This window comes from Portunus trituberculatus, chromosome 30 (assembly GCF_017591435.1).
Source record: "Portunus trituberculatus isolate SZX2019 chromosome 30, ASM1759143v1, whole genome shotgun sequence".
Lineage (NCBI taxonomy): Eukaryota > Metazoa > Arthropoda > Malacostraca > Decapoda > Portunidae > Portunus > Portunus trituberculatus.
Window position 1 is genome coordinate 3,494,076 of NC_059284.1, and position 12,395 is coordinate 3,506,470.

Genomic DNA, 12,395 nt, shown 5'->3' on the forward strand with positions numbered 1-12,395 from the left:
TACTACTACTGGAACTCCCTGCATGCTTCTGTATTTCCACCTTCCTATGACTTGACTTCATTTAAGAGGGAGTTTTCAAGACATTTATCCCTTTCTTTTGGCTGACTCTCTTGAACCTGCTCGGGACTGGCATCTGAGTGGGCCTTTTTTGTTTTATACAGTTGATTTTGTTGTTCTTGGCCAGCTTTTCCTTCTTAAATAAAAAAAAGTAAAGAAAAGAACAAATGAGGGCAGTAACAATAACACAGAGGGTCAGAGGAACAAGAACAGAGAGGGTAGAGAACAACGAAAACAAGAACAGATGGGATAGAGAAAAAAAACGAGAACAAGAACAAATCAGAGGAATTAGAGAACAAAACAATAACAAGAACAATAATAACGAGAGGGTAAAGAACAAAAAAAGAATGATAAGGAGAGGTCAGAGAAACACCACAGTTATGAAAGAATAAAAACAAGAATAACATGAACACAGGGGATAGAGAACAAAAAGAACAAGAACAAGAACACAGGAAGGGTTAGAGAACAACAATAACAATGAGAGAGGGGGGGTAGGGGTCAGAGAAACACCACAACAATAATAGAACAAAAAACAACACAAGGGGTAGACAAGAACAAAGAACAATAACAATAACAGAGAGGGGGTGGGGGGTCAGGGGGTGGGGGTCAGAGAAACACAATGGTTGTCAAATATCTTTGTTAGGAAGTTACAAACTATGAAAACTGGTCAATGAATCATAGTGGCAACAAGGAATGTAACCTCATCCCTGCTGCTGCAATATTCAGAATGGAATCTTCACAAAGAGACAAAAAGAAAAATGTATATAAACAAAACAATAAATATCCTTCTGGTAAAAGTGCCCATAAATGTTTATATTCATCCATCCATCCTCAACAGGGCCCCCCATCCCTCCCCTCTCCTTCTCTCTCTCTCTCCCTATCTCTCTCTCTCTCTCTCAGTCTCTCATTCTTGCTTGGTTTTGGTTTCATTTCTTGGAGAGTTCGTTTGATAGCCAGTCCAGTCCCTCGTACAGCCCCTGACCCTGCATGGCGCACGATGCCTGGATGTACCACTGCAAAGACACACACACACACACATCAACATACCATTGCAAAGACACACAAAAGAATACCACTGCAATGTTTAGTGTAGTGGTTAGCACACTCGGCTCACAACTGAGAGAGTCGGGGTTCAAGTCCAAGGAGCAGCGAGGCAAATGGGCAAGCCTCTTAATCTATAGGGTCTGTTCACCTAGCAGCAAGTAGGTACAGGATGTAACTCAAGGGGTTGTGGCCTCACTTTCCTGGTGTGTGGAGTGTGTTGTGGTCTCAGTCCTACCCAAACATTGGTCAGTATATGCTCTGAGCTCCTTCCGTAGGGGAAAGGCTGGCTGGGTTACACACACACACACACACACACACACACACACACACACACACACACACACACACACACACACACACACACACACACACACACACACACTACTAAAAATTATCATGTATAGACTACAGCAATGAACTAAAATAAGACTATAATATTTTGCATTGAAAGTGGTGATATAAACATGACTCAACTATATAGACAGAGATTATTTATTCTTCACTCATCTCACTCATCTCATTCATAACTTCATCTTCACTTCACTCATAACTTCACCTTCACTTCACTAACCTCACTCATGTCACTCACTTCAATCACTTCACCTGTCGCACTCATGTCACTTCACTCATTTCACACATAATTTCTTCACTTCAACCTCACTCATAACTCCATATTCATTCTATCTCACTTGTCACTCACTCCCAACTCCATCATAATTTCATCTTCACATCACCTCACCTCTTTCACATCACACACTTCACTCATCTCCCTCACTTCAATAACCAAGGGATATTTTAGTTATTTCAAGAGCATTTTAGGATATTTTAAGTTATTTCAATTATTTCAAGAGCTTTTTGGATATTTTAGCGATATTTTGGTTATTTCAGGGATATTTTACAACATTTATGGATATTTTAGTTATTTTAAGTGCATTTTAGGACATTTTAGGAACATTTACATTATTTCAACTGCATTTTAGGATATTTTAGGTTATTTCAGTTATTTCAAGAGCTTTTTTTTTATATTTTAGCAACATTCTGGTTATTTCAGGCATATTTTAGAACATTTATGGATGTTTTTTAGTTATTTCAAGAGCATTTTAGGTCACACATCACACACCTCAATCACATCACCACACATCACACACTTCACTCATCTCCTTCTCTTCACTCACCCTGCGGCTCCTGAGCTGGTTAAGTCCAAGGCGGTCGGTGAGCTCTGCGGCGGTCATAGCGTTGGGGAGGTCCTGCTTGTTGGCGAACACCAGGAGGACGGCATCTCGAAGCTCATCCTCATGCAGCTGAAGACGTAATGGTGGCTCGAGTCATGGTGGGTGGGGTGGGGTGGGTGGGGTTAGGTGGAGTTGGGTGGGATTGGGTTTGGTTGGGTTAGCTCTCTATCTCTTTCATCTCTCTTTCTCTCTTTTTCATTTTTCTTTCTTACTTTCTCTCTCTCTCTCTCTCTCTCTCTCTCTCTCTCTCTCTCTCTCTCTCTCTAAGACTGGTAACTATACTAGACCATTTAACATCACTTCCATTACTCTCAGCAGTCAAAGAATTAATGGACAAGTATTTAAAGGATACACTCATTACAAACACCTATAACTATGCATCAAGACCATTTATCATTACTAGTATTACTCTGTCAGAATTAATGGACAGGTAGTCAAGGAAAAACTCTAGAAACACCTGTAATTGTCTATCAAGAGCATTTAACGTTAGATGTATTAATGAATGAACAAGTACTTAAATATACTCATCAAAAAATATCCTGGTTGTTAATACAGTATTCAGAAAGGCCTTCCCCTCTCACAACAATAATTTTCCAAGGCCACAGAGACAGCTAGCCGAGTTTTCAAGACAGTTCTCCTTTCAACAAACCAGAAATCTTGCCAATCTACCACCAGAACTATAAAAATACTCTTAAAAAACATGAGTATCTTCAACTGGAGCCTTTGGAAAGCAGTGATGGTGACAGAGCAAAGCATTTCAGAAGACAGGCCTGAGATTTGGAGTAGTGAAAGTGACCCATACCATTTTTGCAAGTTCGTCGCTTGCTTCTGTTATTCTCTCCTTGTCATTGCTGTCGACCACAAAGATGAGTCCTTGAGTATTTTGAAAGTAGTGTCTCCATAAGGGACGGATTTTGTCTTGTCCACCTACGTCCCACACTGTGAAGCTGATGTTCTTATACTCGACTGTTTCTACGTTGAACCCTGCCAAGAGAAGCGAACACTGAGCAACACTGGAAGGAGAGCGGTCACTTGGTCTCACTAGCATGGCTGTTTCTAGGGCTCTTGTTGACTACGTGACTCTGTACCCCAATACAAATGTGGGAGAAACTTGCTAAACTCAAAATTTCTTAATGTGTAATCTAAGTGGCTCCTGAGTCAAACCCAGACCCAGGAGCCACTTAAGAGTACAGACTATAGTAATCTCCTGACAGCATTTTAACCCCTGAACAGCTGCAGTGAATGTTGGTGTGTGGCTCAACAATGCTTCCTCCTGCTCCACTAAGGCCTGTCTCTACATGTCACTATAAGTTGTGTTTACTATTCAGTGTATTAGTGTGTAAAAACCCCTTCAGTACTGGGACATGTTTTTACCTTGAGTTTTGGGTGTGATTAGACAGTTTTATTGACATTAGGAAGGGTCTATGGAAGTCCGGAGATTAATGGTCAGTTTTCACTACTATAATCCCCCACATAAGTTTCTGAAGGTGTGTAAAATCACTAAATAGTAAGAAGAATAGATATGAAATGTGTCCTGGTACTGAAGGGATTAAGTGTTCAGTACACTAGTGTATAAAAACAAGCCCATGCATGTAAGCACTGTACATATAAGGAATACATTAGTGAGCTGAAGGAAAGATCTTGCAAACACTTCAACTCTCGTGTACACAAGTGTTGAGGGAAGCAAGGGTGTGGTTAGAGGAATGTTAAATGCATAAATGAACACAAATGAGTGACATAAGCATGCTGACAATTAGTAACATTACAGCAACTCTTCTATAGGTCACAATCACATATACACTTGTTATTCATCTATGCATTAAAAACATATTCTGGACTCAACACACTTTCTTTCTACAAGTTAATGCAGACTAGATTTCACTATTTTTTCTGTCTATAGATTGAAACTTACACTAGATCTCTATTTTCTTGCTTTGATTGATAGCTGAATACGAGTTTCTCTATTCTACACATCAAAAACTAATAATTGCAGTCTACATTCTTAAGATCAAATTAATAATAAATCTGAAAAGAGGAAATTTAATGAACAAAACTGAACAATACTTGCAGTACAATCTAAAGAAACAAGTACAGTTAGAAGAGGAGTGAAGTACCAATGGCTGTATTAAAAAATGCCTTGCTCTCTCACCACATCAGTTTCCCAAGGCCACAGAGATGACTAGCCAGGTTTTCAAGACAAGTTTCTCCTTCTAACAATCCAGAAATCTTGCCAGTCCACCACTGGAACCATAAAAATACCCTTAACCTCTTCAATACCAGGACACATTTTTACCTTGAGATTTGTGTACCATTAAACCATTTTATTGACATTAGGAAGGATCGGTGGAGGCCAGAAGATTAATGGCTAGAGTCTTCACTATTTTAATCCCCCACATAAGTTTCTGAAGCTGTATAAAATCACCAAACAGTAAGTAAAGTGAATATGCAAATCCATCTTGGTACTGAAGGGGTTAAAAACATGAGCATCATCAACTAAAGCCTCTGGAAAGTAAGCGATGGTGAGAGAGCAAAGCAATTAAGAATACAGGCCTGGGTGTATTAATTCAGGCCGCCGCTAGCACTACCACCAGCACACACTGGCACCGAGGGACAAAATGGCCGCTTCTCACCAATGGTCGGGATTGTGGTGACGATCTCTCCTAATTTTAGCTTGTACAGGATAGTTGTCTTCCCAGCGGCGTCCAGGCCCACTGAAACACACACCACACGTTAGCACATCAACCTTACATCGCTCAAGAGAACACTAAACTCACATAGTCTTACATAACATAGTATTTTAGCATCATAACCTCACTTGATCTTACATAACAGCATTTTAGCATCATAGCCTCACATAACTTCACATCAACCGTACATCACTGAACAGAACACTAACCTAACCTAACCTTACATAACAGCATTTTAGCATCATAACCTCACATAACTTCACATTTTAGCAGCATAACCTCACATAACATTTTTACCACTGTAACCTCACATAACTAAACATTTCAGCACTGTAACCTTACATAACATTAACCTCACATATCCTAGCATTGCACCACATTAACCTCACATTTCTAACACTGGGATCTCACATAACTTAACATTTAGCACAGAAACCTCACATAACTTAAAATTTAGCACAGAATCCTCACATAACTTAACATATTAGCACAGAAACCTCACATAACAACATTTTAGCACAGAAACCTCACATAACTTAACATTTTAACACAGAATTCTCGCATAACATATTTCCCCACACATATACCCAACGACACCTAACTGAGAGCAAAGCAGTGTGGGTATTTGGCATTGGACCTTTAATCTGTAAATCTGAGACCCCCCATCATCTCCTCTCCTCCAGATCCAGGGCAAAACACCCCCTCTCCCCCAAATAAACCCAATGACACCTGACTGAGAGCAAGGCAGTGTGGGTAATTAGACTCTTAACCCATATACCTGACCCCTGCCCCATCTCCTAGCCCCCCGACAATACAGTACCCCAAACACCCCCTCCTCTCCCCCCCATATACTTAATGACACATGACAGAGCTTGGCAGTGTGGGTAATTAGACTTTTAACCCATATACCTGAGCCCCCACCACCCTCCCCTCTCCCACTGCCCCCATACAACAGGGAAGGAGGAAAGGGAGGTAAACTGTAAGCGCCTTGGGGTCTGAGTCATCATTGGGACTGAGAAATCGGAAAAATAGAGGAAAATACAGGAATAGACCCAAAATACAAAAAATAACACCAAATTAAGGCAACAGAGTGGTGCATTGAGCTACAAGTCCCACAGGTCCTATACACCAAGAAGACCCCTAAGGGACTATAGAAATAAGGGGACGTCACAGCCACCTCCCTCCTCGGCACACATTTTCCCCATTTTCTCTATTAATTCCCATTCTTACCCATTAGTATTCTCATTTGCTTCTTCCCAAATAGCCTGGAGAACACTGTAGACAAGGTGAGACCCATGGTGAAGGGTGGAAGGGTGAAATAAAGCAAGGTTCTCTGCCACGTCTGGGTTACTTGACGTTTGGCCGGGAATTGTGGGTAACTGCAGGCTTACCATACGCACCTGTAAACACTGTATATTTATTTTTAAGCTTTTATTCTGCCTTTTGCGATTTTTTGTCGTGTAAAATTCGTGTTTTTAGTTTTTTGTGGGTTTTGGATCTATATTTTCTGATTTGGTGGATTTTAGTCTCATGCCTCTTTGTAATTTTTGTAATATCTTGCGTTATTTCTCATGTTTTTGTTTTGTTTTTTTGTAGTTTTGTAATATTTCTTGATAATTTAGTGATTGTATAAGGTAGTTAGACATGATGTATGGCGTATTTTGTTGAGTGAGTGATGTTGCCAGGCGAATGAAGGTTTCTGTCATGCATTCCTCTCTCATGCAAATTAAATGACGTCCTTACCTACATAAATCAACAAACACGTCATAAAGTTACAATATTCCCACATCCTCACCGTAAGACACTGTTGGTGGCGCCAGGAATCCATATTAGAGCTAACTAAGGTCTATGTAACTATTGGATTACTTAAAAATAAATTATATCAGCTTTCAGTTATTCTATTATCAACGCAGCTTATGTCTTTCTTCTCCCTGCCGTCTCCGAAATGTCCACGTGTCTTGTTTCTCATCTTGTTGTGCTGTCATATCCTCTATTCCTCTTATATAATTTTCATTCATCACTATACATTCATATCTCGGCCTTTTGCATTACCACTATCATATCTCGCCATCCTCCTTCATCTCACACATATCTCTGCCTTCGGTTCCTAATCATTTCATCCCTCGTTCATCTGTCTTCATATTTCTAGGTTGTACTAAAATGGCTTCCTATTTTTAATGCATAACAATACATCTTCATTGTTTTACTGTGCTTATATACTTTTAAAATCTTCATTTATCTCTAAACTCGCATCTTTGTTTGCTATAAGAGTTATTTATCCATAGCCTCATATTTCTGGTTCGTTGTATTCCTGTATTCTATTTCATTATCTCCATCTTTACTCTAGTTTGCTGTAGTAATATCTCTCGAACGTTTATACTTTATAATCTACATTCATCTCTAAACTCGTATCTTTTCCTTGCTATATGAGTCATTAATCCATTAACCTCATATTTCTGGCTCGCTGTGCTGTACATTCTCTTTCTATTTCCATCTTTACTCTAGTTTGTTGTAGTAATATCTCTCGTACATCTCCGAGTTGGGGTCCATCCACTATGCTTCATTTTGGTGTCCTCAGGTGAAGCCATACTAGTCCATAACAAGACCAAGTTTGTGTCTGGGGGCCTTGGAACGCCTCACCTCAGACAGACACTTCCTTGCAATGCTACACTCATGGAATCACATCAATACATCACTAACTTCAATTTCAACTAGAACTTTATTTTCTCACTCCTGAAGTCTTGCTGGGAAATTGTCATGTTTTAAATTTGATGGATGGTTTTTGTGTTATGTGAAGCATGAATGAAGAGAAAAAAGTTGAATATATGAAGTAATTGTAGGATTTTGCAGCTATTTGAGTGTTTTTTGTTACTCCTAAAGTCATGATAGGAAATTGTCATGTTTTAAGTTTGGTGAAATGGTTTTTGTATGTTAGTGTAGCATGAATGAAGAGAAAAATGTTGAATATATAAAGTAATTGTAGAATTTTTAAGCTATTTGTGTTTTATTTTGCCATTCCTTAAGTCTTGGTGGGATCATGTTTTAAGTTTGATGGATGGTTTGTGTGTTAGAGAAGCATGCATCAAGAGAAAAATGATAAATATATGAGGTGATCGTAGAACTTTGCAGGTATTGAGCATTAGTCTGAGAGTTCTGCATATGTACTTGATTGACAAACACCTAAGGATATTCTCTTATCTTGCAATAGTATACATTATCTCCAAATTGTTTAGTTTTATTTGTTTTCTTGTACACATAAGAAAGCACTGCATATTTTTATTCTTTTATATAAAATGTTTACTAAACTGGTGACTGATGAATGAGAACTGAGTAACAATTTTGGCCAAGACTGAGATCCAACCCAGGAGAAGGAACTTAGTAGTTAATGCCACCAAACACACACTGACTGCTGCTGCTTCACTGCATCACCTCCTGACTAGTAACTTTGTCATTAATTCACAATTCAAGGCAATTAACACCAAAAAATATGATTCATGTGGTATAAAAATCTACACAATATAAATTCTGAAATATATAAAGGCTACATTATCTAAATAATTTTAGAAATGTACATTGGTAAAACAAAATATATATATTTATATGTATATGTATATATAAATGTTTGTATATAACACTACTAGACTATCACAAACAAGTACACCACAGCTGACACTCCGCTACAGGACTGCACTTCACCTACACCAGCACAACAACACTACATAAGCTGTACAAACAATGCCCTCGCTAACCTCGGCCTCATTTTTTACCTCACAATAAAATATCCCTTTACAAAACCCCCTACTTCTCTCAGGTAACACATGTAATAATACAGCTCACCCACACCACAAATGAGATCCATGAACGAGTCACTAGCAGCACAGAGCAATGGTACACATCCCTACCCAGCACTATGGCCACTCACACACACTCTCTACACTGTACAAAGCCTTCACTAACACTATGCCCAATGGTACCCCTGCTTCACTTAATGCTACTGTGTGAGACCTGCTCCTTGTATTTCATGTTTGCATCTGAGAATTTCCAGGGTTCCTAAGCTGCAACTTAAGCTTAACCTCGTCAATCTTTGTCCCTTGTGATGGCCTCCTCCAATTCTCCATCCTCCTCCTCCTCTTCCTCCTCCTCTATCATATCTCCATCCTCGAGGTTATAGTGTGAGTTGTCTTCTTCTCCTTCTAACTTTATCTCCACCATGGGATTGATTGGGATGTAGGGGGCGTCCTCTTCCTCTCCCTCATCGTCCTTGCTGTTGGAGGTGTCCGCAGGCTCCTCCTTGATGAAGGGTTGCTCCTCCTCCGACGCCAACACAAGCTGCTCGTAAATCTCGTCAAAGTCAACAGACAAGCGAGGAACACGAGCTGCTCGTCGAGGGGGTCCCGTCCTGATGCCTCGGAAGCTGCCCGCATTCCTCCCCCTGCCGCCGCTGCTGCCCTTGCCAACGCTCCTGCCTCTGCCCCGTCCCTTCTTGCTCCTCCTCCTCCTGATGGTTGCTGCCCCCTCCCCTATCAAGTGTTTCTTCTTGTGTCTCCAGAAGTTGGCGCCGTCCCTGAATGCCTCGCCGCACTCCTCACACTTGTAGGGACACTCCCCGGTGTGTATCCTGCGGTGCGTGGAGAGGTGGGTCTTCTGGGTGAAGCAGGCTTGGCACTCGTCGCACTTGAAGGGCCGCTCCCCTGAATGTTTCCTGAGGTGCATGGTGAGGTAACTCTTGAGGATGAAGGCCGCCTCGCACTGGTCACACTTGTAGGGGCGCTCTCCGGTGTGCTTCCTGCGGTGGGTGGTGAGGTTTGAACTGTACAGGAAGGAGGCGCCGCACTCAGTGCACACAAAGGGCCTCTCGCCGGTGTGTTTCCTGGCATGCACTGTCAGACTGGAGGGGTGTGTGAACACCATGTCACAGTCCGAGCACTTGTACAGGGAGTCCCCAGCGGCCTGTGCCACGGCCTCTATCTTGACAGCACTGCCGGCCGCATGCTTGGTTTTGTGGGCCAGGAGGTAGTCTTTCTTGGTGAAGAGGCATTGCATTCATCGCACATGTGGGGCTTGATGCCGGAGTGGGACCTCTTGTGCAGGTTGAGGTGGGACTTCTGGGTGAAGGCCGAGCCGCACGTGTCGCACACGAAGGGCCGCTCACCGGTGTGGGTCCGCCTGTGCACCGTGAGGCTATTGCTGTGCCGGAACGCAGCCTTGCACTGCTGGCACTTGAAGGGTTTGTCGCCGGTGTGGATGCGCATGTGTGCCTTCATGGCCGACTTCTGGGTGAAGGCAAAGTCGCACTGGTCACACTTGAAGGGCCGCTCCCCGCTGTGGGTGCGTAGGTGGAACCTGAGGGCGGTGCGGGTCTTGAAGGCCGACTCACAGGAGTCGCAGCTGAAGGGCCGCTCGCCGGTGTGGGTGCGCATGTGTTCCTCCAGGTAGGAGCCCCTCACGAAAGATGCCCCGCACACGTCGCAGGCAAACGGCTTCTCCCCAGTGTGGCTGCGGCGATGGAAGTAATAAGCAGACTTCCTCTTGAACTTCATCTGGCAGAACTCGCATTGCATCACCTCCACGCCGTCCTCCACACACCGCTGTGGCCGCGGCTTGCCGGCCTCCACGCCCAGCACGGTGCTGGCGTCCGTGTGTTTCTTGCGGTGCTTCTCCAGCCTGAGTGGGTCCTGGAAGGCCAGGCCGCACGTGTCACATTTGTGCTCCCCCTCGATGTGTATCTGCTGGTGCCTCAGGAAGGTGGACTTGTAGGCAAAGGAGAGGCCACAATCCTGGCAATGGTATGGGCGCTCCCCGGTGTGTGTCCTGGTGTGGCGGGACAGGCCATCACTGGCAGCGAAGGTGGCATTGCACTCGGTACACTTGAAGGGTCGCTCCCCTGTGTGGCGCCGCCTGTGGCGCTCCAGGTGCTCACTCCTGAAGAAGGCCCGGTGGCAGAACTCACACTTGAAGGGCCTGAGTCCACTGTGCGTCAGCTTGTGGGACTGGTAGGAGGCGCAGTAGGAGAAGGTCTTGCCGCACTCCTCACACTGGTAGGGCCGTTCTCCGGTGTGGATGCGCTGGTGCACCTTCAGGTTGCCCTTGGTGGTGAAGGTTGCGTCACACTCCTCACACTGGAAGGGCTTGGCCGGCTCACCACCGTTGCTGGATGCCTCGTTGGTCACATCAGAGAAGTCCATGTAGGAGTCCGAGTACTCCGAGGAGGACGCCTCTGAGTCAAAGTCCTCCTCCAGGTCAAACTGAGGCCCCACGTTGCCATTTGTGTCGGCAGCAGTGTCTCCACCGGCCGCCTTCCCTCCATAGCCAGCGCTCCTCGGCGGCGCCACACACTTGTTCATGCAGGCACCACCGTCGTTGTGGTGGTCACAGTCTGCCGCCGCCTGGAAGCCACGGTGATCAGCCAGGCTATGGGGGAGCAGGTCCAGGGGGCATTTGAGGCGTTGACGGCCGGGTACTGCAGGCTGCCCTCAAAGTCTGCATTCTGTGGCGGCACACCCACCTGTCCAGGGTCAGCCTCGCTGTGAGTGCCGGCACTGTACACCATCGCTGCATCACACAGCTGCTGCTGCTGCTGCTGCTGCTTAGGGTCCTGGCTGGAGGGTTTGGCGGAGAGGTCTTCACCCATGGCTAGGGGTTTGCTTAGGCCTAAACTACTGCTACCATCATAGTAATGTTGATTCATCATTGATTTGAGAGGGTCGTGTGCATCAGCTGGAAGCCTGTTGTCATTTGTACTAACTTGTGAGGTATTAAAGAAGGACCTGCCGGTGGTGGCAGCAGCGGTGGCGGCAGCAGCGGTGGCGGGTCTTGTCTCGTTCAGCGGAGGCCGTGGGTCGCCCGAGGGAAGCTGCAGCTCCTCCACCCGTTGGTTGGCACAGCTCCTCACCTCTCCCAGGTACTTATAGTTGTTCTCTGAGGCTCTGGACATGCCCTGTGCCTCTCCCTTGTGCTGCAGCTCCTCAGAGTGTCTGCCACCGTCATGCCCCGCCCCTCTCCCCTCTTCCAGGGGCACCCGGGCATCCTCAGGTAGCTGTCGCATGTCCCCTAGCAGTCGGGCGTCCAGGGGCTGGGTGCTGAGATCCGTGGGCTGTGAGGAGTAGTCAGCAATGTGTCGGTAGTCAGCGGGGAGCCGGGAGTGGGTGGCAAGGGGCCGCAGGTCGCCAGGGTAGCGCTGCTCAGTGGACAGTGGCCGCATGTCCAGTGGGTAGTACCTCCCATCCCCGCTGCTCCGGGCATCCCCGGCCACACTGCGCAGGTCTTCGGCAGTGTGCTGCGCCTCCATGTGGTGCCGCTCCAGCTCCACCTGCTGAGGGTGGCGGTGCTCCCCCAGGGCCAGCCTCCCGTCCGCCACCATCTGGTCCCTCATGGC

The 12,395-nt window shown here is 45.0% G+C and overlaps 3 protein-coding genes across 3 annotated transcripts; all 3 read right to left on the reverse strand.

Annotated features, from left to right (window-relative positions):
* Positions 1–679: 679 nt before the first annotated feature.
* On the reverse strand, positions 680–6,407 carry LOC123510844 (ADP-ribosylation factor 4). The gene is made up of 5 exons (XM_045266282.1): positions 6,251–6,407; positions 4,964–5,044; positions 3,136–3,317; positions 2,277–2,402; positions 680–1,070 (listed from the first exon to the last, which is right to left on the reverse strand). Exons 1-5 carry the CDS (start codon positions 6,315–6,317, stop codon positions 984–986), a joined length of 543 nt encoding a protein of 180 aa, XP_045122217.1. The 5' UTR covers positions 6,318–6,407; the 3' UTR covers positions 680–983.
* Positions 6,408–8,239: 1,832 nt separating this feature from the next.
* LOC123510839 (zinc finger protein 664-like) lies at positions 8,240–11,650 on the reverse strand. The gene has a single exon (XM_045266277.1). The coding sequence runs from the start codon at positions 11,362–11,364 to the stop codon at positions 9,985–9,987; it is 1,380 nt and encodes a 459-aa protein (XP_045122212.1). The 5' UTR covers positions 11,365–11,650; the 3' UTR covers positions 8,240–9,984.
* LOC123510727 (zinc finger protein 22-like) lies at positions 9,098–9,931 on the reverse strand. Its single transcript, XM_045266063.1, has one exon. The coding sequence runs from the start codon at positions 9,929–9,931 to the stop codon at positions 9,098–9,100; it is 834 nt and encodes a 277-aa protein (XP_045121998.1).
* Positions 11,651–12,395: the final 745 nt, after the last annotated feature.

Coding starts and splice junctions, on each gene's coding strand:
- LOC123510839 (XM_045266277.1), bottom strand. CDS start 11,364: ATGAACAAGTGTGTGGCGCCGCCGAGGAGCGCTGGCTATGGAGGGAAG.
- LOC123510844 (XM_045266282.1), bottom strand. CDS start 6,317: ATGGGTCTCACCTTGTCTACAGTGTTCTCCAGGCTATTTGGGAAGAAG. Junction 5,045..6,250: donor GCAAATGAGAATACTAATGG/GTAAGAATGGGA, acceptor TGTGTGTTTCAG/TGGGCCTGGACGCCGCTGGG. Junction 3,318..4,963: donor CACCACAATCCCGACCATTG/GTGAGAAGCGGC, acceptor TTCTCTTGGCAG/GGTTCAACGTAGAAACAGTC.
- LOC123510727 (XM_045266063.1), bottom strand. CDS start 9,931: ATGGTGTTCACACACCCCTCCAGTCTGACAGTGCATGCCAGGAAACAC.